At 41.9% G+C, this 23,517-nt stretch overlaps 1 protein-coding gene across 3 annotated transcripts in view; it reads left to right on the forward strand.

Moving 5' to 3' along the window:
* MCF2L2 (MCF.2 cell line derived transforming sequence-like 2) overlaps positions 1-23,517 on the forward strand; it is a 131,981-nt gene that overhangs the window by 74,543 nt on the left and 33,921 nt on the right. For all 3 annotated transcript variants that reach the window (XM_059855699.1, XM_059855703.1, XM_059855700.1), the window contains exons 16-18: positions 16,354-16,420; positions 17,531-17,646; positions 18,909-18,978. In XM_059855699.1, coding sequence (XP_059711682.1) covers positions 16,354-16,420; positions 17,531-17,646; positions 18,909-18,978 — 253 coding nt within the window. The remainder of the gene's footprint in view (positions 1-16,353; positions 16,421-17,530; positions 17,647-18,908; positions 18,979-23,517) is intronic.

Consider the following 23,517-nt stretch of genomic DNA (forward strand, 5'->3'; position numbering starts at 1 on the left):
TTTGTGAGGCAAAAAATTGCTTTCTTTTCACACACAAGAGAGAAAATAGAGATAGGAATACTGTTGTCAAGGTCACCCAGCAAAAGTAGAGCAAGGGTAAAACCTGAGCAGCTGATGATCCTATGGAAGGATGTGTTGTTTTGCATCCAGGTTTTGCTTGGGAAGATTTAAGGCCTAAGGAGTTTTTCCCTTGATCTCTCCTTTCTCCTGTTGTGTGTCTTAGTATGACTAAATACGTTATAGCAGCCTTCCCAGACTTTTCTTTGTCTGTTTGATTCTGGAGAAAGACAAAATATAATTCTGTGCAATTTTCGGTTCACCTTAGAAGGAAAAGTTGTAGGTCATTGTGGAGATTTGACATGTTTTCTGAGCAGTGTTTAAATAACAATAGAAATAACCTTATAAACAAAACATCATTCATTTTTCTTACCAAAATGATAATTGTAGATTCCTTCGCTAGTTCACAAACGTGATGGTTTTTTGTTTCTTTCTCATTCATTATTCTTCTTTGTTACTTTTAAGTGTCATTTCTGCATTATCTGTGTTTGGATAATGCAGCTCACAGAAAATGCATCTTCAATGAGTCACCTTCTCAAAATCAAGAGATAACTTTAAAATCTAAGGTGTGTTTAAGTGGAAACATCATTCAGACATAATTACAAGATTTGAAGAACTGGGTCCAAAGAAAACAAAGTCAGAAATATTTCAACTATTGAACAATAATGACTATTTCTAATCAGCACTGCAAAGAAACTGAGTTTGTCATACAGCTGTGTCCACTTTTTTCCTGAAAAATGATACCTGCTCAAAGGATCCACAACCTTTGCTTTGTCCTCACTAATGTTGCATCTTGATTGGTCTGGATTTTCCCTTCCCTTCCCTTCCCTTCCCTTCCCTTCCCTTCCCTTCCCTTCCCTTCCCTTCCCTTCCCTTCCCTTCCCTTCCCTTCCCTTCCCTTCCCTTCCCTTCCCTTCCCTTCCCTTCCCTTCCCTTCCCTTCCCTTCCCTTCCCTTCCCTTCCCTTCCCTTCCCTTCCCTTCCCTTCCCTTCCCTTCCCTTCCCTTCCCTTCCCTTCCCTTCCCTTCCCTTCCCTTCCCTTCCCTTCCCTTCCCTTCCCTTCCCTTCCCTTCCCTTCCCTTCCCTTCCCTTCCCTTCCCTTCCCTTCCCTTCCCTTCCCTTCCCTTCCCTTCCCTTCCCTTCCCTTCCCTTCCCTTCCCTTCCCTTCCCTTCCCTTCCCTTCCCTTCCCTTCCCTTCCCTTCCCTTCCCTTCCCTTCCCTTCCCTTCCCTTCCCTTCCCTTCCCTTCCCTTCCCTTCCCTTCCCTTCCCTTCCCTTCCCTTCCCTTCCCTTCCCTTCCCTTCCCTTCCCTTCCCTTCCCTTCCCTTCCCTTCCCTTCCCTTCCCTTCCCTTCCCCTTTCTTTTTTTTTCTTTCCGCTTTCCCTTCCTTTTTCCACTTTCACTTCTCCTTTCCTTTCCCATTTCCTTTGTATTAAACCAAATCTTGTTAAGTCCCCTGTTGAGATAAAACTTATTTAGAAATTAAGCTCCACCTTTTCTTTTTTTTTTCCCCAGTAGGGCTGGTAGGGAGAGTTTTTCAGAGCACCACCCTTATTTGTTCATAAATTACATTTAAACATCCTTTCTCAGCCATCTCAGGCTCACTCAGCCCTGGCAGAAGTGCAGAGCTGCTTGTGTCTCTAAGCCAGCAAGGCAGGAGGCAGCACTTTGTGGCTGGCTGTTGAGAGGCCCCTCACACAAGGTTTTCCCCAGGAAATCTGCCCTGCTGTCCTGCACACACAGGCTCAGGTCACTGCTCAGAGAGAGCAGTGTGGTTTATTAGCAAAAGGATGTGGGACAGTGCATTTTGTAGGGATGGGGGTTCAGCAGGTGCATCCCTGCACCCAAACAGCCTTTCCATTTCACTCAGTCCATCACACCATGGCACCAGTATCAACCTAGGTTGTGGGTTTGGTTCCTGTAAGGGCCACTCATTGGCCTCACATCCAGCTGGAAACCTCAGGCCCTATTTCAGAGTAAATAATGAGTTGATAAGATTCAACAGAACATGAAGAAATACTTGGACCTTACTGTTTTGTAGAATGGTTTGTAATTCCTGCAGATTTGTGTTAAGGTGCTGGGCTCTTACTGCTTCCTACTGTATGAGCAACATGGTTTAGCTATTGTTGCCCAGTGGAAGAGGAAGGAGAGAGAAATTCCATAAAATACTTTGTAACACAGAAGCCTACTTGCCAGTGATGTATTTGCTCAAGGAGATTGGGATCAGAGATCTGTCATTTAATCCTCTGGAGCCTTTGAATCTCCAAGGAGCGCCAAGGAAGTCACACAGTGCTCTCAGTGGGGTTGTGCTCCTGGCCCAGCTGCTGCTGTGTTCGTCCCACAGACCCATCCCAACAGGAGGGACTGGCATGATCCACCAGCACATGTTGTGTTGTCCAGGGCAGCCGAGTATAGCCCAGGCTCAACATCCATCAGAAGAGATATTCAATCAATAGTAAGGCAATCTAAAGATCCAGAAGCACAGTTCTGTTTGATAAGCCAAACCAGCATCTTTCTGTGTAACTTTGAGGTGCTTCTTATATGAGAAGTGTGAAAGTCTTTCACAACCACCTTACTGTGCTTAGACTGTAAGTATAACAGAGCTGGGCATTTTGGACAAAATTTCAAGCAAGGCAACCCTTTCTAGTTCATTTGCACAAATGGCTGTATGCAGCCTGTTCCTGTAGCAAAGTGGCCAAATCATGCATTGACTACTTTGCTGGGATATTATTCTATTTATAATCAAATGTTACTGTTGGGAAATTATTTGGTTGGCTGTTCTGTGGTGTGATTTTATGGCTGGAAACCTGATTCATAGATCTATTCTGAAAATAGTTTCACAACCAGTCTAAGCTCATTTAGGGTTGCTGCTGCACCTTTTGCTCTTTCTCCCCACACCCACCTCATGTAGTCCCTTTGTGTTCCTTTTACAGGACAGGCACCTGAGCAGCTGGTATGACCTTTTTTTTTTTTTTTTCTTTTTTGTGAGGTTGGTTTTGAGTTGGGTCAACTCCTCTTGCTCCCCAGCTTACCTGAGTGTGCATGCTGGTGTACACTCACTGTCAAATGCAAGCAAGGGGGCAGGATGGAGTGACTGGGAGCATGCAGAGATGCAAAGTTGTTCCTTTGTAGTTATGGAGTGGATAAACTGATCAAGAAGCTCCATCCAGAAAGTTGATATTGGAAATCCCCATCAGATAGGAAATTGAATTTCCTGTAAATTTGGAATATTTTTCTGGTTGATTTGCGTTGGATCTGATAAACCCAGCATTTTTCTAGTCCACCTTGCAACAAGGGCTGAGAGACTGTTGGGCCGTGTTAGTGCTTCATTTTGAAAACACAGAAGTATGACATCTGTTCCAGGGCTTTCTGACCACACTTTCACTCTTTTCATAAGATGACCCCCCAAATCTTGCATGTGGTTTTGGTGTTCTCAGTGAGTGGTTAATACGGCCTTGATAGAGATCACTTACAAGCACAGCAATGTGTATTTTGAAGTGATCGATGTGCAGTGGCAGGAGTTAAGGTGTTATTCATGTTTCATCTTCATTCACGTCTATTACTGCTGAATAATAAGCTGAAAATTGCAAGGCATTGGTGGTTTTGTACTCAGGTGAGGCATGTCACATAAGCAGCATAAGCTCTCCTTTCTGAATCAAATTCTCATGAGACAGTAACCTCTGCTACATTTATATTCAGATAGAATTAACTTCATGAATGACCACTTCAGGATTTGAAGGTATCATTTTTGTGACTTTAATGAAAGAGAGTTGGGTTTAAGACTAAGGAGTGACCTATCATATATGCATGGAGCACTTCTGTACACATGCAAAATAATCTCCAAGCATGTACACAGTCCAGACTCACTGCTTGTTCTCTGAACATGCACATAAAGTGTGCTTTACATACTGAGGAAACCTGTGGAGCATCTGGGATCACTCTGCACACCAGCAGCCAGCTGTCACTTTGCATATTCAGAGCCTGGAGTGTGCAGCCTGTGTGCCTGAAGGTGCTTGTCCCCTTAAATGACAGGGTCCAATTGTAGATCTGGATATTATTTAAGTTTAGAATCCCTTTATACTCTGTGTATCTTATTATCTGGGTCAGGGTTATTGATCTAGCAAGGACTGGGGACCTGCAGTCTGTGCAGCACTCTGAACATGAGAGTAAGTGTATCACTGAATCGTCAGGTTGTGTGGGTAGAGCAGGACAGCACTTCTGCCCTGGGTAAAGAATTAGAAGCTATTTTCAGAATGAGAATATTGTGCCAGAGCCCTATTCTAAATCAGCAATAGCAAAGTTGTGCTGACATTAGGTATGGGAATTGCTAAATTTAGGTGTAGACTGGTGTCAAAAATACTAATAGCTCAGGGAGTGCTACTGAAAGCTTTGGTGTCCAAGTGCTTATTGTAATCATCAGAGCTGTGTATGGCAGGAGAGAACCAAGTTTCCTGATTTCATTAGCTATTGGCCAAAGATGAAGAGCTTCTACAGGAGGCAGAGATAAATTTTGGAAACATGGAATAGTGTGGGTTGGAATGGACCCAAAAATCTTGCTGTGCAACTCCCCTGCCATGGCCAGGGAACCTTACACTGGAACAGGTTTAGAGCCCCATCCAGCCTGGCCTTGAACACTTTCAGGGATGAGTAATCCTCAGCCTCTCTGGGCAACCTGTTCCAGTGCCTCACCACCCTCACAGTAAAGAATTTTTCCCTGATATCTAATCTAAATCTGCCTTCAGCTAGTTTAAAACCATCACCCCTTGTGCTGTCACTACAGGCTTTGGTAAATGTGTCTCTCTCGTAAGCTCCCTTGATATTTTAAAAGGCCAAAGCCTTTTGTTTTCCAGACTAGACAACAGTTTCCTCCCTTTACATGACATAAGTAAGATCCATTGCAAAGTTTTCCATTCAGTGTGTAAATGAATGGAAATACATATATATAACCTGAATGTAAAAATATAGAACAATTTTTTTAAATGTAAGACTTCTGTTACAATTGACAGAAGGTGATTTTGGGGAGTATTACAGTAGGAGCCCAACACCATGTCTTTCCAGTCTAATTTCCAGGCTCATGAAAACTTCCAACTAGCAGAGGAGAAGAACTTGGAGTCTACATTTTAAAAGACAAACCATGCTCTTGACTTTATCAATAGGCACAGAGAGCTGTTTTCTTTCACCAGACTTAATGAAAGTTCAGTCAGCAGGAGAAATTTCAAGAAGCCACAAGCCATTTCTTGTTTGCCAATGTCTCTTTCAACTTCTACAAAATCTTTGTTTTCAGAGAAGTTTCCCTGTTGGGCAGATTGGCTCCAGCATTTACAAGTCTAATTACAGCCTAAAGGGTTAGGAAGATCTTTGAAGTAAAGTGTATGCTGCCATGTAGGGAGATCTGGCTGCTGATAGAAATTTGTGTAGAATAGCAAGGGGAGATTCATTCCTACTAGAATTCCAAATATTTCTGGGAACTGGGAAAATTATTATGAACAGGAGCAAAAAAATCTTATTGCTACAATACAGTAGTTGACTGTTCTGGAGGCTTCCTGAAGTCCTTCAAGTCCTTGTGTCCTTGCTCCCAAAGAGTCTGGGAGGTAGAGAAAAGCTGAAAAAAGCACTCTCAATATGTTTTCTTACAAAATTTGCACTTAATCGAATGTCAAAGAGCATTAAGCAGTCACTTCTGCTATTATCTCTCATATCTGCTTGCTATTGGATACTAAGGTTATTTTAATGCTCTTCAGAAATTCCAGGAATTCCTCAGCTTGTTTTCTGTGTTGTTCTGCTGCCTGCTGGCTCTGGGCAGGCTCCTGGAATGCAGCTGGCCACATGCACATCCTGGATGGTCGGTTTGGTTTTGGCACATGGGCTGTTTAGCATCAGAGGTATCTCTGTCTTGTCCCATGTCACAGAAATGCATGTGCTCCACTTGAAAAGCGCTGAAAATTTCTGCAAGCACTCAGTGGGCAGCAATCTCCTTGCTCTTCCTCTGCCTATCCAGGCCAGGACTAAAGATCTGCTCCCTCACACCCCTAATCCAACTCAGGCTTTACAGAGCACATGCAAGGAAAGGCAGCTCTGTGTTGGCTTAGGACTGGATGTATCTTCTCTGAAGAAGCACATGTGGACTTGAAGTTTTATGTGTTTGTTTCTCCCCTAGCTGTAGCTTGTTCATCTCTCCATAAAAACCTGACTTTGCTGTGACGTGGCAGGTCAATAGTCCTTGGCCTTACATATTTGCATAATACATAATACCTCGAAATCGCAGGTAACACAGGCACAAGCCAAGGGGCAGAGGAAATTAGCCCTGTTATCGTGTTATCAGCTGATGAATTGGGAAGGAAAAGGAAAGGCACCGGTGTGATTTTATACCACCTAGATTCAGGTGGTTCTGCTTTCTCTGTAAAGGGCAGAACAGTGACAGTCCCCAGGCTGGGGAGAAACAAACTGAAACAAACCAGGACCAATCGCACGTCTCAGAGTGTAAAATTCTCCAAACAGCTGCCAAAGCCTTCCCTTTGCACATTCATACCAGTTTCAATGGAGAGTGTTTTTAAACTCTGTAGTTACAAACATGCAGCTCCTGTGTGTCAATTAGCTCATGAAGGAGTGCTGAGCACTTCACATTGTTATTTACAACAGCACAAGGAGCACGTCATGTTGCCTAATCAGATGTCAGTGACTTGCACCCACACTGGGCTGATCTAAATAATTGCACGGTTTGCAGGACAGCAGCAGACAGGACACAGCAGATGGGAGATCACTCAGTCCCATGGAGTGAGTGATTCAATGGAGCACAGATTTATCAATTGCACTGTGCAGTAAATCACTGCTGACTTTATTTCCTGCATTTAACAAGCTGCTCATTAACTGGGAATATAATAACTAGGTTTAGAGGATTTGTGACGTAATCATGTTTAGAATTCTGTATTCACTTCTGAAAATTAATGTGGATTTTTTTCATCCAGCAGGAACATTCTTTCTTTGTATGACTCTAGAAAGGAATTCTGTTTTACATAGTATGACTTGTCTGTCCAGCAGCTCCTCTGTAGACTCCACAAAGTTCCTGTGCATATGCAGATTATTCAATACACTGTTGCTGATCTTTCTCTGTAGCCTCTAGTTGGAAGACAGTGATGCTTTATTTGCATTTCTAGTTATTACAAAGCTGTCTTCAACTACTGTTCCCTGGTTAATAGCCATGTTGGACAAACTAGCATGGACAGTCTTACCTTTGTGGCACCTGACCTGCATTAGAGCCAAACAATGTGACCCTGAGTGTGCTCTTCTTGGTAGAAGTGCCTAAGTTCTATTTGTCTGTGCTCCCCCAGCAGCCTGTCAGGCCAGATTTCCTGTGTGGGCAGAGGACACCGAGAGCTGCAAGCCCTGTAAGAGCCGTGCCTGGTGCAGTGCTCTTACCTCTGCCAGGCAACCGCCCAGCCCCAGCTCTAGCTACAAACACTGGAGTGGCAAACAAGGCATTTCCCATGTAGGCCAGGCTTGTGTAAGACCTGCAACCGTCACAGAGGCTGATAAACCAAGCTCCCTATTCTTCTGGGGAGAAAAGGAGAGGAATGGCTGTCGTGGATGAGCCTAGAAACCTCTCCATCCCATTGCATTACCTTGGACATTCCCCATTAGCAGCTGCTTAGAGAAAAAAGTAAGAAACCCAAATGCTGGGTAATGTCCTTCCAGTTTCGTGCAATCTGCAGTTGTGGGAGTTTTCCTCTAAGTTTCCTACGGAGTAAAGTGGCCCTCTAAACATTCTCCACCTGGAGTCTATGTGACAGTTCTCAAAAGTTTCTTTCTAAGTTTGGAATATTTTCCACGAGTGCCTCTCCCTTTTTCTCCTAGTTTTTCATTAAATCCTGCAAGCAGTGTTTTGGGGTGTGGCAGACAGGGTTGCCCAAAGTATAGTTCAGTAAATGGATGGGGATGTTGCTGAGAGCTGTGATTCCCAGTCCCTGCTGGGTGGAGTGTGGTAGCTGCAGATGGCAGGATCCTTGCCTGCCCCTCTGGCCCAGATTACTGTGAGTGAGGACGTGTGACACACAAAAAGGGGATGTTTGTCCTCAGCAGCGGCAGTTCACAACTTACTGACTGATGTAAATGTGCCAAGAAGAGATTAAGTAAAGCATAATATGTGTTCCAGTTGCTCTCCTAAACTCCATTTGAGCTTGTCAGAATTTTCTCTCCCTGTTGCATTCCTGTTGTCCTGTAACTAACACCTGAGTTTCTTTCTCCCAGGCCCCAAAGAATGCTGATTCTTGAGGGTATTTAAAAGCAGAGTCCAAGATGCACTAGAGTTTGGGCTGGAGGACCAGAGATTGTAAGTCTGGCACAATGTTGTGTTCTATTATAGGAAGAAGCAGATTTTGCAGGATGGAGTTTCCTTAGGGTCATATCTCCGACTGAAATCATGGAACCATAGAATCATTTCAGTTGGAAAGGACCTTTAAGGTCATCAAGTCCAACCATTACCCCAGCACTGCTAAGGCCCTAACTGCACCATGTCCCTAGGTGCCACATCTACACAACTTTTAAATACCTTCAGGGATGGTGACTCCATCACTTTCCTGGGCAAGCTTGTGCCAGTGCTTGAAATGCAGACCCTCAAAGGATGAGGCATCATCAGCAAACCTGTCCTTTCACTTCCAAGTGCAACATGAACTTCCTTGGTCAGCCCTCTCCAACATAAACTCAGGCCAGTCCATAAGATCTATTATTATTAATTTTATTAATAAAATTAATTCTTCATTCTATCCAAACAACCTTAGAAATTCTTGCAGGAAAGAGCTATCAAAGGCAGATTTGCCATGAGAATAAAATCACTGATGCTCTTCTCCTGCTCTCCTGAAGAAGCTGGCCCTTCAGCAGAGAATTTGTGTTGCCATTTACATGAAGTAAATGATAGTTCTGTGTTAAGCTTTTGTATCCCAATCAAAAATGGCTCTGTATGGCACACAATGTCCTTGCAGGGACAGGAAGGGCACAAGTGAGTACCACAGGCATGACACATGTAAGTCACAGCACTATCAGAGGTGCTCTGCAGTGAGAGATTAGGCTGCTGTAGGAATCTGTAGGGAGCAGTCACATGTGCCTAAATCCTTCTCTGTCCCACCAAGACACCCACAGCAAGGATACCCACCCGAGACTGCCGAGAATTTTGGAGCGAGGCTGTGGGCGTGGTTTAAGTTTAGGTTTAGGTTTAGGTTTAGGTTTAGGTTTAGGTTTAGGTTTAGGTTTGCTTGGAGCCTGAGCCCTAGCAGTCAGCATGAATTCTCTGTATTAACAGTGTCCGTTACATTTCCTTTAACCTACTTCTGGGTTTTATGTTGCTGCTCTTGTCTGTCTGAAAGTTTTGGGGCTTTACCACTTTTGCTGTAACTTTTGCTGTTATTGAAATAATGCTTTACCACCCTGTGTGGGAAAATCCACAGCACTGTCAGCCCTTATCAGATTTCTTGCTCAATGAGGTCAACTGGTATTTGGATATTGTTGTATTGTGTCTACAAAGGAATGGAAAAAGCGTACAGCATGTAATCTGAAAGTAGTTGCGGTCTTAAAAGTCAGGTTGGGCATAGAAAAAGGCTGCTAAATATTTTTTTTCAGAAGTCAGAAACTATTAAATATCTAGAGTTTTTTTTTACCTGCTCTATTTTCAACTTTTAAGAAAAAAGCGGCCGGAAAGAAATTACTGCCAGGACACAAAAACCCAGTGAATTTCCCACATGAGCAGGACATGCAAAATCTAAAGTGCTTCACTTCAGAGGCCTTATCTTTTGAATATCAGTTGTGACTGATACATGCATACATATATATATAACTGATATATATATATATATATATGTATATTTATGTATGACTGATATAGTCATAAGGTATGTTCTAATCATTACTAGCTAGAAAGAAGTATGGGAGTAAATGTCAGTGTTAGTATATTAATTACTTTTATGCATATGTGCATATATTTATATTTCTACATTTTAAAAAACAGTGAGCTTCCTTTGTTGGCTGGTAACCCATACTGACTTCATTTCAGCAGATCTAATCCATCCTTAAGCAAGTGTAATGAAGAATTATGTCTTCCTCTCTGTCCTCACTTTAAATCCTTTATGCAATATGATTTGTGCTGCACTAGATCTGCCTGGCCCTAGGAAAATCACCATGTTTTCTTTTGACTGGGTAATATTTCTAAAGAAGAATACTGAAATCTGAGTAATTAAGCTAATTTTGTGGCCTGCATGTAAATTCTCATCATCTCAAGCAAACAAAGAAATTACTTGGGAGTCTTCACAGTGTGGGAGCAATTTGCTAACCTGCAGTATCTCAGTTACAGCAGATATTTCACAAGCATGTGTGTGTAGTAGTTTCTGTGGATCTCAATTTATTACCAATCTACAACAATTTGCTGGAATAGGACCTAATACTAATAACTCCTAGCAATTACACTCTTTTTGTATATGAATTATTCACCTGCTCTTAGCTAATTGATTACTCAATGCTGAGGTATTACAGAGCTAAATATATTGTTATGACCAAACAGAAACAGTGGAGCTGCAAGATTAAAACCAAAATCACAAGGAGGGCCTGATGGGTAGTTCACAAATATGGCTAGTTGATGAAATATGTACACAGCTATGTGGGCTGTCATTTTGACCCACAGTAAGGCCCAGTCTGTAGCACCCACATTGTCTAAAGGTAGCTCAAATTTAGGTTCAGAGGTGCATCTTTTCAGTGTAGATGTACAGTTGAGATGAGAAACAGCTCCTGTGTGACTTTTAGTCCTCTATTCATATTATTCCTTTCTGTAGGTGATTTAATTAATTTACCTCTCCATTAACAACTATGCTCCGGTTCCTATAATGTAGGTCAACTAATTAAGATATATAAAAATATGTCCCCAAGGTCATTTGTTTTGGGAACAGTGAATGTGGGACAATTCCTTTTATGTGAAGAGTTCAGATAATTTCAGAAGAAGCAAAATATTATAAATGGTGACTTTGATGGTGAAATATATTTCTAACAAAGATGCAGTCCTTCTGCTCAGAGGAACTTCCACAACAGCTGGAGCAAATCCATTAGACATTGCAGCAGGCAACTACACTAACTTCAGTAAAGGGCACGAATTTTGAGATTGGGTGGAGTGTATTACCTCAGCCCCTTATGCTTCTCAAAGTTGGGTTAGTTGGGTTTTGTTTGCAGCCATGAAATGCACTTTATGAACAATCATTGTTCTTTTGAGGCATTACTCTCATTGGGGAAAAAAAAAACCAACCCCTAAAAAAGAGTACATGTCAGAGAAATCAGAACTGTTTTCTGTATCATCTAGCAAATACTGTATCAACTAACAACAAGTTCTGTTGAAAGAAATGTTCTTACATCCAGAATGATCTTTTATTACACTTTACACTTTAGGAGGTAAAGTACAGCAACTGACTCATTACTCAAATTTCATTTGAGCTGTTGCACAACCTCAGTTGAGAATACTTTTCAAGTGAAAAAGGCCTTTTTAGCACTGTGAAAAACAACAAAGAATTTCCTCTTAAATGCAATTACATAGGTGGAATTGGAGTTTCTTCTACTCAGCTATTGACATGCTGTCTTTTCTTTTCATTCCATAACACTGACATAATTTTGAGATTTTACAATTAGACCAGTCTTAGAAATTCTTGTAGTGATTTCTAATTCAAAACAGGATGTGATATTTATTGCTGATTCTGTTTCTACTGTGAAAGTGAGACTTTCATCGTATACTACCTACAAAGAAGATACCATTGCAAAAAAATATAGTTTTTAAAAATTTTATTTACATTCAGAAATAGAAACTTCACAGTACTTCAAATTAGCCAGAATGCTGGACCAGGGAGGTTTTTACCACTGTGCTCATTTTTGTAAGCCAGTAAATTATTCACTCTGACTTCCCTTAAGTCCAAGTCTATCTAGTGTTGATATTTTTTCTGTGTTTATGTTTCCATTACACTGCACACAGGTTCTTTCAGTTCTTACTATTGTGTTTGAAGCCTCAGATATTAAAAGAGCCAGTATTTTCAATTTAAGTACCTCTCTATCTATATTAGATATATTTATAAAAGTGATGGGAGTGGTTTTTAAATTAATTTATAAAATTAAATATTTTGCTCTTGCATACCCATTTTCTGATGTTCTGGCTGTTGAAAATACTCCTGCTCCATCTAGTAGGCACCAAATGTTTTTGTAAGACAGGTATGGAGAGCTCATGCATGACTGCCATTTCTGCTGGTTCCACACCTGTCATGCAGTCAGGTTTTCTGCAGCACAATAGTTTTTGAGCACCAGTTATGATTTATGCCAAGGGTTATTTTCAGAAAAACTCCCTGGTTTAATTCTAATTGATGGCTTCAATTCCTCTTCTGAGAAAAGACTCCTTATCAGGACAGGCATGTGTGATAGCAAATGCTGGCATAGAAACAGGATCTGTGAGTGGAGGTGAGCCAAAGAGTTTGTTAGAGAAACACAGCTATGGAAACAAAAATCCTGAATTAGTTTATATTGTCATCTGAGCAGGATGCACAAATAGTAACTGTATGAGAACAAAGCAATTTAGCCAGAGGAGATATTAATAGGTTGTGGTAATCTCTAGATAATATTCCAGCTTAGTGTTTCATTATATTTGATGGGGCTTTTTAAGGCAGCACATCACAGCAGAGAAACCATCCTGCCAAAATTATTGTGACAGAGACTTGCAGAATGACCTGACAACCCTGGGGAGCTTGGCCAGCCATTCAGTTATGTTTCTTTTTCCTTCTGTTATTAAAGAAGGAAGGAGAAAGAGTTACTGAGATGAAACGATCTGATAGGTGTGTGCTTTACGGTCACTGTGGTGAGGCCCTTCCTAGAAGTGTGCTCTCAGTTACCCGAAGAAGCCAGCTCAGAAATACCTACTGATAAAGTTTTGTTGCAACAACACAATATAGTGCAGAGTAAGTTTATACTTATAGCAACAATGCTGCAAATTGCTATTTGCACAGTCCAAAGTGATATAAATAGCTAGCTTTGATCTAAATACCAGCACAGGCAGGAGCTGATAGAGAAATGCATCTCTAAAAGTCAAGGGTGATAGGAAATAGCAGAGTTTACCTCAGTTTCAAGGTTTCACTTACAATCTTGGCTAAAACCAGGTCTTTTCCCAATGCTTTGTTGTCCATTGCAGCTCCTGAATTCTAACCCTTGTTGAGGAACTTCCTCTGTGAAATAATGTTTTTTCTTCACTGCAGCATGGCATGACTAACTTGCCGGAGACAGCACAATTGACAAAGCAGAAATTGTTTTCTTATTACTCACTCTTTCTTATCATCCATATTGTGCTGGCATTTCAGGGATTCTCAAAGCTCTCAAAGCTTTTCTCCTGGAAAGTGGCTCAATGTGTGAGCTCTTAGTAGTGCTGCAGGGCCACAGGACCTCACAGTGCTGCTGAAGTGAGAAAAACCAGCCCAGAAGGCATCTCTGTAAAATCTCCCTTGAGGGAAAGTGGTCTTGGTGTATGCAAGGCCACAATGTTTCCTTAGAAACCCAGATCAATCATTCAAGGAAATGTGAGCTAGTTCATGCATTGTAATTAAGTTCCGTACCAAGAAGTTTCCTTTGCTGGAAGAACATCTGACAACATCGTATCAGTGAGCCTGTGTGTGATCCCTGCCACAAACACACCCGAGTTCTGCCAAGCAGGGGTGGCAGCAGGGGCCCTGCCATACTCAGGGCTTTGCCAGGCTGGTGGTTGCTGAGCTCCCTCTGCTAGGACGTGTTTAACTCCCTCCACAGAGGGAAAGCTGGCCTTGGCCTCCTGAGCAGTGTTTCATGTCACAATTTCCATGCCAGGAAAGCTACTGAGTCGGGTATTTCTGGGACCAGAATATTCTACCATTGGCTAACTCTGCTGGTTTGGTGAATCTCTTTGTTTCATGGGGGAAGGAGCAAGGATGCTTGAGTGGAATAAGTCTTATTAGCCACAAGGATGCCTTCAGATAGGACCTTAGGGATTTCTCAGATTCTGACCTTTAGGTCAGATGCCTAATCCTTTACCATCCCTGCTGAGATGGCCAGTTTGCTTGGGAATGATCCTGGTGAGAAGTTATCCTTGTCAGAACTGCCCATAAACTTCAGGCAGCTCAGAGTTTTGTTGTGTTTGGACTGCTGCCATGCAAACCTCAAATTCTTGTAAAATTTCTCTGAAATGAATAAACAATTCAGTGTGGGAGTTCTCCCCTGCCCCTTTACCTCACACGTCCCAGTTGCACTAGAAATTATTTCTAACCTAGTCATGCATGTCAAAGGGCAAAAGGGGATGGGAAGAGCTGCCTGTGACAATAATCCTGTCAATTGCTGACTCATATTTTTGTTAAATGTGATCATGGCAGCAGGTGTGTGCTAAGCTCCCCTCATTGCCCGTGACAGTCATGGTGCAGCTCCAGTCCTGGCACAATCAGCAGTGGAACATTTCGGGGGGCGGTCTCCCAAACTAGGGACACCTGAGGGGGAGCAGAGAGAGTCACCAGGAGCCCACAGCCAGTGCAAGAGTGGCCAGTGGGACCTGAGTGTGGCCAGGGGAGCACTGGTACAGCCCTCACCCACTGCCTTACTTTGTGGTAGACGCTGCAATTTAAGGCATTATGTCAAGACAAATATGAAATCCCAGCTATTTTGAAACATCAGTTGAAGATAAGGTCTGGTTTTCTCAGTTTTCATAATGTTTCTAAAGCAGTGGTCCATAAAGGAGTAACAGCCTTTGAGACCTGAATAAGTGGTCCCCAGCTAGCCTGCAAAACCACATTTCCTTGAAAACGGACTGGGGAAGTCCAAAGGAAGCCAGTGAATCTATTGTAGTAGCCAAGTAACATTTTAGTGCTTTTGCATGTCAAGCTGCAAGCTGAAATGTGGCTATTTTATTTTCAAATGCTTGACCAAACCATTCAAATGAGGCTTTAGCAGAAGTGTGATTGTTTTTTTAACCTCAAAAAGGATATTCTAAAAATTGTGGGGAATGAGGAAATCCCCTTATAGTGGATGCAAAAGTACAGTCATGACTCATGATCTAAAAGGGCTGACAGGGCCTGGCTGATGGTGTGGCTGCTGTGTGACACACAAACCAGCTAACCAGGGTCTGGCTGATGGTGTGGCTGTTGTGTGACACACAGAGCCAGGTAACCAGGGTCTGGCTGATGGTGTGGCTGCTGTGTGACACACAACCCAGCTAACCAGGCACAGGCAGTGTGTGCAGAGAGATGCTGGATGTATGCATGTGCTGCTATTGATGCCAGGAGTTGCCTACACTTTACTGGCCTCAGGTTGTGTGCTGCTCATGGCTGGCCACACTCCAGTTGCTCTAGACATTATTCCCTAGTGTCCTTCTGGGGATGTGTTTTGGCTTGAGGTAGCTGTGCTTAAAGACTCTTGAGAAGCACAAGCCAGGAAAAGAACACCAGGTACTTGTCCTTTCCTACTGCTCACACCTCTGGAGGAGCTACCCTGAAAACTTTGTTTGTAACACTAATAAAGACAACACTTTCTAGATAATATGGGACATTTGATGCATAAAAACCTGAGAGATCTAATGCAATTTCATTTTAAAATCTAATTAGTTATTTGTCCAAAAGTGAATTGGTTATATTCATGTTTCTGTGAAATAAGTTGGGCATCTTCAAGATATATGTCTTCAAGTTACCTAGGAGCATTGAACTAATATTAGATATGAAAACTCCAAAATGTAATAAATATTTTACTCTGATAAAATAAATTTAGAGTAGATTAAAAATATTTTACTCTATTAAAAATATTTTACTCTAATCTACTTTCATGTTTTCAGACTGAGATCATCTTATTCCCTATTCTTGCATTGTATTAATGGATGGAAGTCTAGCCACTGATTTTGTTTATTTTATAAAAGAAATGAAACAGAAACATTAGCATAGCTCTGACATATAATTTCATTTTATTCAGTATTAGTAATGAGAAGAAACCTTTTATATAAAAAGAACCCTTTTTTTTTGGGGGGGGGGGGAATTTTTTTCCCAGTTTGCAGGTATAAAAATGACAGAAAAATCCAAGCTGAAGTTTAAAATGAGCTGAAAAAAATTACAGTCCAAGATGTGCTTAGGTCTTTTAATCTTATCAACAAGGCACAGGACTGAAGAACTGAGAAATGACCTTCAGAGGGTTTTTGTGTGTAGTCGAAGGCATAAACAGGAATATGTAAGGAATACTAATTTTTTTTTTTTCACATGTGCTTGGTTAACACACTCTACCTCTACCTCCTTGTCTTTCAGCCACATAATCAATGAGCTGATAGAAACAGAACGGGTTTATGTGGAAGAACTTCAAAGTATAATAGAGGTAAGAAACTCTTCTGAAATTACTTTTTGGTGCTTAACCTCTAAGTCATCCCTGCAGGTGCACATCCTTCATGGACTGAACACTCCCACCTCCTGTTTATAACACACAGGCTGTGTTGACAAGATAGCTCAGCCTTGGAGATGGAGATTGGGAAGGATGTTTGGAACATCCTTTCTCAGGCTTTAAAGGAAAAGGCACCTTCTCTGGCCCAAACCCACAGAATGGCAGTTTGCATTCTGAAAGTTATGGACAGAGAAAGAGTTAATAATGTCTTTTCAAAATATTACCTGTGGGTCTCAGAAGCAGAACTTTGATGTCCATGGGGCCAGACACTAAATTCTGTGAATCTGCATTTGGAAAATGATTGAGGAAGAGGAAGGCACCCCTCCTGCTCTTCTTTATTGTCCCACGTTGTGCTTGAACACAGAAAAAAAGCTCATGCTACAAATATAATTCTTGAGCTTTTGAAACTGATAGGATACCAGAATACTCAGTGTGTGTGGAGTCTGAGGTCCCCAATTTGTGGTAGGACAGAAGCTGAGCAGGGATCAATCATGCTTATATTTAAGTGGGACTTTTGGGAACATGTGGTTGATCCTTCATTGCATTTATTCCATGGGAGCTGGCAGCTCTGGTAATTAATATATTACTCTTGAGATTAAAGTCTGAATGATCTTTTCTCAAAGTTATTATTGAAGAAACACAATACAGTTTTTACAAGAAACAAACAAAAAAATAGTCCGACAAATAAATCCAAACTAACTCTTGTGCAATGAAGCAGGGTAGCAGGAAGATATCTGTCTGTCAGTCTTAGCAGTCTCCATCCTTACATGACCCAAATGGCTTTTGAATCCTAGAGACATAATTTTGTCTGTTTTTTCTTAACCTCATGACCTGTTCATTTGTGGTTAAAATGTGTTTGCACAGTCACAGGGGAAAATCAGAAGCATCAGGAATTCATGGGAGCAGCAAAGCAGCAGGCATGGGAGAAGCTTTGTTTGCTCTGTGGAGAACAAAAGCACATGAACTTTGGGGCTTTCCAGTGCCTTGAACACAGTACTTCTTCCCTGGTGAAAACAGGCTGGTTTTATTTTCCACTCTTCCCTGCAGGGGTATGCTTCAGAAATGGACAATCCCAATTTAGTACATCTGATTCCATCTGCACTTCAGAACAAGAAGGAAATTCTTTTTGGGAACCTCCCAGAAATCTACTATTTCCACAACAGGTACATGGGAACTGGTGGTTGTCCTGCATCCTTGAGTGCCACCATCACATCCAGTCCTTTTCTGTTGGGTGCTTTGTCATGCTCACACATACACTGGCAGGAAAATTCCTCACTCGGTCTCTGTGTGTGTCCTGTAAAACCCATGTGTAGAGAACACCTCCAAGATAATCTATTTCATCTTTTTTTTGGGTGAAGATTGTACTCTTTGTGCATTTACTGGTGATTTCCCCCGGCAGGATCCATTTTGAAGGTCCCTTGTTGTCAGCATTTTACCACCTCTCTTGGTTCCCTGGTAGATGTCACAGGACTAAATCCTGATATTTTCTGTCTGGCAAGACACCTCTCTGAGGAAGTTTTCTTAGTCCTGTATTTCTGTTATCAGATCAAAAGATGTAATATATTTGACACCACTTTTCTTTTTATCCCTCTTAAAAGATCACAAACTTTTCCAGAAGCCATGTCCATACTGTGGACAAGGCAATCCAGAGCCCTTAACTACAGAATACAAGTTATGAACAAGATAAACCCTTTTGCAATCAGCTTCCAAAACACAAAACTTAGGGCAACTTCTATAAATGTCCTGCTTTTCCTAGCCTTGCTTAAGCAAAACTGTCTGTAACCAAAGTGGGAACTTAGGAATTATTTTGAATAATAATTGCCTGTAAGATGTAACAAATAGTTGAATAAAATAAATTTTAAAAATCTCTTTTGCAATTCTTAATATTATGCCATTGTAGTTAATACATGGTAGAAAAAATTATTTTCCAGTTTACATATTATTTTCAAAGATTGTGTCTCCCACTTGGAGAAGGGTATTCCTCTCCCTTTGCAAGCCCAGTCTTTCCTTCCCTAAAGGTTTAGTGCATTGACTGTCACTGCAGAAGCCTTTGGACTACATCCCATGTTTTCACTGCTTGCTGATTGAGCAACTGCATCTGACAGAGCATTCCTGTCTTTTCTAGCTGTTCTGAAAAGTCCTCATACCCAAATGGAAAGCAGGTATTTGGGCTGCAGATTGGAAACAAATTTCAACAGCCAGAGGAATCAGATGTAGCAGATAAAAATAGGATAATATTTGTGATTTAGGGAATCAGGTGGCAGCCACATCCCATTTTTCTAAAATATATATTTCTTGGTTTGTTTCCTTTCCCATTGAATCCTCATATTACAAAAGTGAAGGCTTTAAGATGGATTTACACAAGCTAACAAACAATGTGAATGGGATTTTACATTACTCTTAACTCTTTTTTTCTCCCTCTCAGGATTTTCCTTAAGGAGATAGAAAATTGCATTGAAAACCCTGAGCTTCTTGCCCGATGCTTTTTGAAAAGAGTAAGTATATCCTCTTTCAGGTTTGAATGAATATCTATGGTTTTATCCTACAGCACTTACAGATTTACTCTCCTCTTTTCAGTCTGTTTGCTTTTGTGAATGAGGGAAACTCCTCTAAGCAGATATTCCCAAGTTAAGCCACTGTTACCAAGCATATCTGACCCTTCACCTGGTTTACTGACAGGAAGAGATCTGTTACCAGTGTTTTACAAGTATTTTAAGTTCCATTTAAAAGAAAAAACCCAAGCAGTGATTCAAATGTTTGACATGCTTTTCATATCAGACATCTATAGCAGGAGAATGATGCAACCCAGACACCACCCTGCAGTAAATAAGCAGAGGATGGTATTGGTGTCACAGCAGGCTGCTCTGAGTGCAGACAACACATCCTGTTCCTGCTTTATCTTATCTCTCCTCTGCACAATTCAGGACACTTGGTCCCCTAGAACTGTCCCAGCACAGTCTGCTGCTGTCCTTGCATGGACCCCACCAGCCCCAGAAGACTCTGTGAGGTCGATTCCCTTCTCCACATCACTCACCAAGTGGGATTCTCCCCTCTGCTGAGGTGACTCTCAGTGCCCAAGTGCTGCAGCTCTTTCCAAGAGCTCCCTGTGATGCCCCTCCTCCACCTCCACCCCCACTCAGCCTGACCATTAGTTCTTTCCTGCAACACAACCAAAGGTGCTTGTTTATACAGCACTCTTTCAGGGGCCCTGCTAATGAAAAAAAAATATCTGTTTTGGTGGTTTGCTACTGCTTTCAGGGTTTGACAAAACTGTGTGAATAAGGCTCTGTGTTTTGCACAGGAAATGGAAGTGGCATGAGAAATGAGAAAATCTGCCCACTGTAGTCAAAGGTACCTCCTGCTTCTACTGTACACTGCAGGTAGCATTTGCTGCTTTTCCAGAGCACACATGAAATACAGACATATTTAGATGAACCAGTCAGAGGTGCTGAGCACTGCCATATTACTGAGATTTAATGGGAAGTTGAGCATGTGATACTTGGAAAGGGTATGCTTCCAATTTACAGACAGGTCAGGCTGGAGAAAATCATACAAGTGTAAATGTGATTATATGTCCATTGGATTATTTTCTGTTCAACAATTTAGCATTTAGTGCTTGAGTGAATGACACTACTAAGGCATATGTTGTTATCCTAGGATTCAGATGCTGGGCAGGAAAATACTGTGGTGAAATCATTATGCAAATGAGGAAAAGCAGCCTTTGAAGAATGCAGACCTCTGAAATCCAAGAAATGTAAAATTGTCCATGTGCTGCATATATCCCTAAAGAATGCAGCTAAATAAAAATTCTTGGTATAGAAATGAATGTAGAAATGTTCAAATTCTGAAGGAGGTTCAAACTCTATATTTAAATATTGTAGCTTGTCTCTCTGTAAAAACAGCTATTAAGCCCAATTCTCCTCACTATTATACCAATATGAAAACAGCACTGAAGCTGGGGTTCAGGTATGAAGTGAAAGAAAATCAGTCCCTCCATCACCTTAGCTCATCAGTTTCTGCAGCCTCGTCCAACCACACTAAATCTATCAAATAAGAGGTTAAATTGTGCATTTGCTTTCTCCCTATTTCAAATTTCACACTAAGAAAGCACAAGCTTCTCTCTTGAGATGTCTCTGCTCACACAGTAGCACCTTTGATTCCTGCCCTAATGTTCTGTTTTTAGAAGAAGCCACATAAAGTCCAGAAATGTGTTGTTTCTGTTGGACTGCCTTTGGGAGGCACAAACAAAAGTCTGGTTGTGTGTTTGTGTTCCCCATGAGTTGGCAGCTTTTTATGCCTTCCTGCTGCTGAGCAGTGGCTTCTGGCTGCCCTGTGAGTTATGGCTGTGCTTGCAATGACAGGGGCAAACAGAAGCAGCTGCTGTTCCAAGGGATGCTGAGCTCTGGGAGGAACTCACACTCTTGCAGGTTCTCCCCCTTTGTATGGCTGTGACCATCCTGCCACAACAACAGGCTGGGCCTATGACTGGAAACAGACAATTTTTTTAAAATTTGTATTTTGAAGAGTTTTACTCTGTCTGATCCCACTGGGCCTTTTCAGCCCTGATTCCAGAGCTGCTTGGAAGTATCCTAAGAGCTGCAGTGACACACTCTGGTGCCAGAGTCACTCCATCCCCAGCCATTCATTCCTCTGCCATGTCCCCACACACCCTCCCAGCTCCACCAGTGCCACCTGAGCAGCTGTCACCATGAATGTGAACCCTGCATCTCAGGTGATGGGAGAAACAGCCTGTGGAGTCTCTCTCTGGCTTTGGCTCCTGGAACATGGCAGCAGAATCTGCTAAAAGATGAGCCAGAAATGCCTTTCTTGTTCTCCCTCCCCCTTTGCCTGACCTGGTTTAGGGCATGATCTTCTGGTGAGCTCAATTACAAGTGAGCCAGCTCAACTTCACCCACATGGCAGCTATTTTGCCATCACCAAGATTCTTGACCTTACTTACAGCTCTGTGTGGTCAAGGACTACACAGCATTCAAAGACAGGAGGGATGTGCACTGAATTCCTTGCAGAATGGTCTTCTGGTGCTTAATCAGCAACAGGAGGGATTCTCTGGGCTGATCTGCTTTCCAAAGGGCTGTGAAGAAGGAAACTTTACCAACCAAGGCAAGAATGCCCAGGATGGAACCAGAGGTGTGTCAGACTGCTTACCAGAATGTGCCAAGTGATGTGTCTGGAAGGAGTGATTCACTGTGGATTACCACTCTTCACTTATTGATATTGCTAACTTTAAAAAAGGAAATAGTTTAATAGGAGACAGCAGTTGGGACATTTGGTCATTCAGGGAGAAAGAAGCATTTAGAAAAGGAATCTACCTGTGAAAGGACAGTAGCAGCTGACCAGAAACCTGTGAGTTGGATTCAAAGGTCTAAATTCTTGACTAATGCAAAAATTATCCATAAATCAGCAGTTAAAAAGATAATTGGAACTGTGCTTACATGCCATGTGCATTGGAGCTTACAGAGCTCTCAGGGTGGAAAGGAAAAATCAGGGTAGAAAGGAAAAGCTTTGCAGGAGAGAGGAGCATGATGTAAAAATACCAGCAAGAAGTCAGAACCTTTGCATGTGAAAATAGAGATGTGTGGCATATTTAAGACTGGGATTTTAATAATTAGGCAATCAATTATTTCTTGGCATTTTAAAGTCTGAGCCTAATTCTATTCCTAACACTATTGCAAAACTTAAAGCTGTAATTAAATGTGTAGGTATCTGCCTTAGCAGGTGTCACTGATTAAGGCAGCAGTAGATTGCACTGGCATAGGGTGGTTCCACTATGGCAAATTACTAGTAAATTGTTGGTTATTGTACCTTTTCTTTAAGTTTAAATTGGTTTTTTTTTTCCCTTATTCCTCATAGATCTCTTGGCTGTTGCTCTCTCTTTTCTTCTTACCCAGTCCAGTTAGGTTTCTGTGGGCTAGGATGAGATTGTAATGCTTGATTATGCTCTGCTGCTATTTTTAGTTCTGTGAGGTTTTGCCCCTGCTAACTTCCCTCCAGGGCAACATGCACAAATAATTATATTTTTGTGCAGAAAACTCTGCACCTATTTTGAAACAGCACCATAAATATTCTATTGAGTTGCAACAGAAGAGGTTTTTGTGTTGCACAATCCTTGACACAGTGTGGTGGTAGGTGGCACAGCTCTGATTTCCCAGCTGATTCATCAGGCTGATGTCAGGATGGGTCTGTAGAGGAAGACAGCAGCAATGCTGATTTCTTCTGGTAATTGTATAGAAGGAAGTGATTTCCCTGCAGCAGGAGTGTATGGGAACTTCCTGGTGGGCTGAGAGTGCAGAGGAACAGTCCAGGAATTGCTGAGATTTATTTTTGGTGTTTTCTTTGATTTGCTGAGGTCACATCCAGCAGGGTAGGTGCAGATGAAGGTGGGAAGCTCCTGGCTGGTCAGGCACAGCCAGCCCTGCTCAGGAGCCCCATGGCACTGCCCCCTGGCCACAGGCAGCAGGGTGCACAGGCAGCAAGCCCAGGAGCTGGCAGAGGAACACCCATCTCTGCATGCACCCACAGAGCCAGGGAGCTCAGAACACCCTCTCTGGGCTTTTGTAGAGATTGTCTCTGTTTTCTCTGAAGTCAGGGAGATTTTTGCCATGGACCTCAGTGAGAGCACTTGGAGTGTAGTCAAAGCTAAATAAAGTGAATCCGCCCACCTCTAATTCGGAGAGGACAGGGTTTGAGCACATCCCTCTGCCTGGCCTGGGACATCAGCAAGACAAACTTCCTCCTTTTTAATTTGTCCTTGTACTGTTGAGAGCCAACACTATTTTTGAAGTCTGTTGAACTGCTAAACCTTAGTCATCATTAACAATTACAGTCTGTGCAAGTATTGTTAATAAAATGATTAATAAAGTTTAAATTTCTAATGTTTCTTTGTTTTTTTTCTTTTTTTTTTTCTCCAAACCATCAATTCATCTCCCTGAAAAAGACACTGGTTTTGCTGTTAGATTATTTATCTTCCAATCTGTGGTCTCCTTGCTTTGTATGAAAAGTGAGAAAAAAAAAAA

This window comes from Haemorhous mexicanus, chromosome 10 (assembly GCF_027477595.1).
Source record: "Haemorhous mexicanus isolate bHaeMex1 chromosome 10, bHaeMex1.pri, whole genome shotgun sequence".
Taxonomy (NCBI): Eukaryota; Metazoa; Chordata; class Aves; order Passeriformes; family Fringillidae; genus Haemorhous; species Haemorhous mexicanus.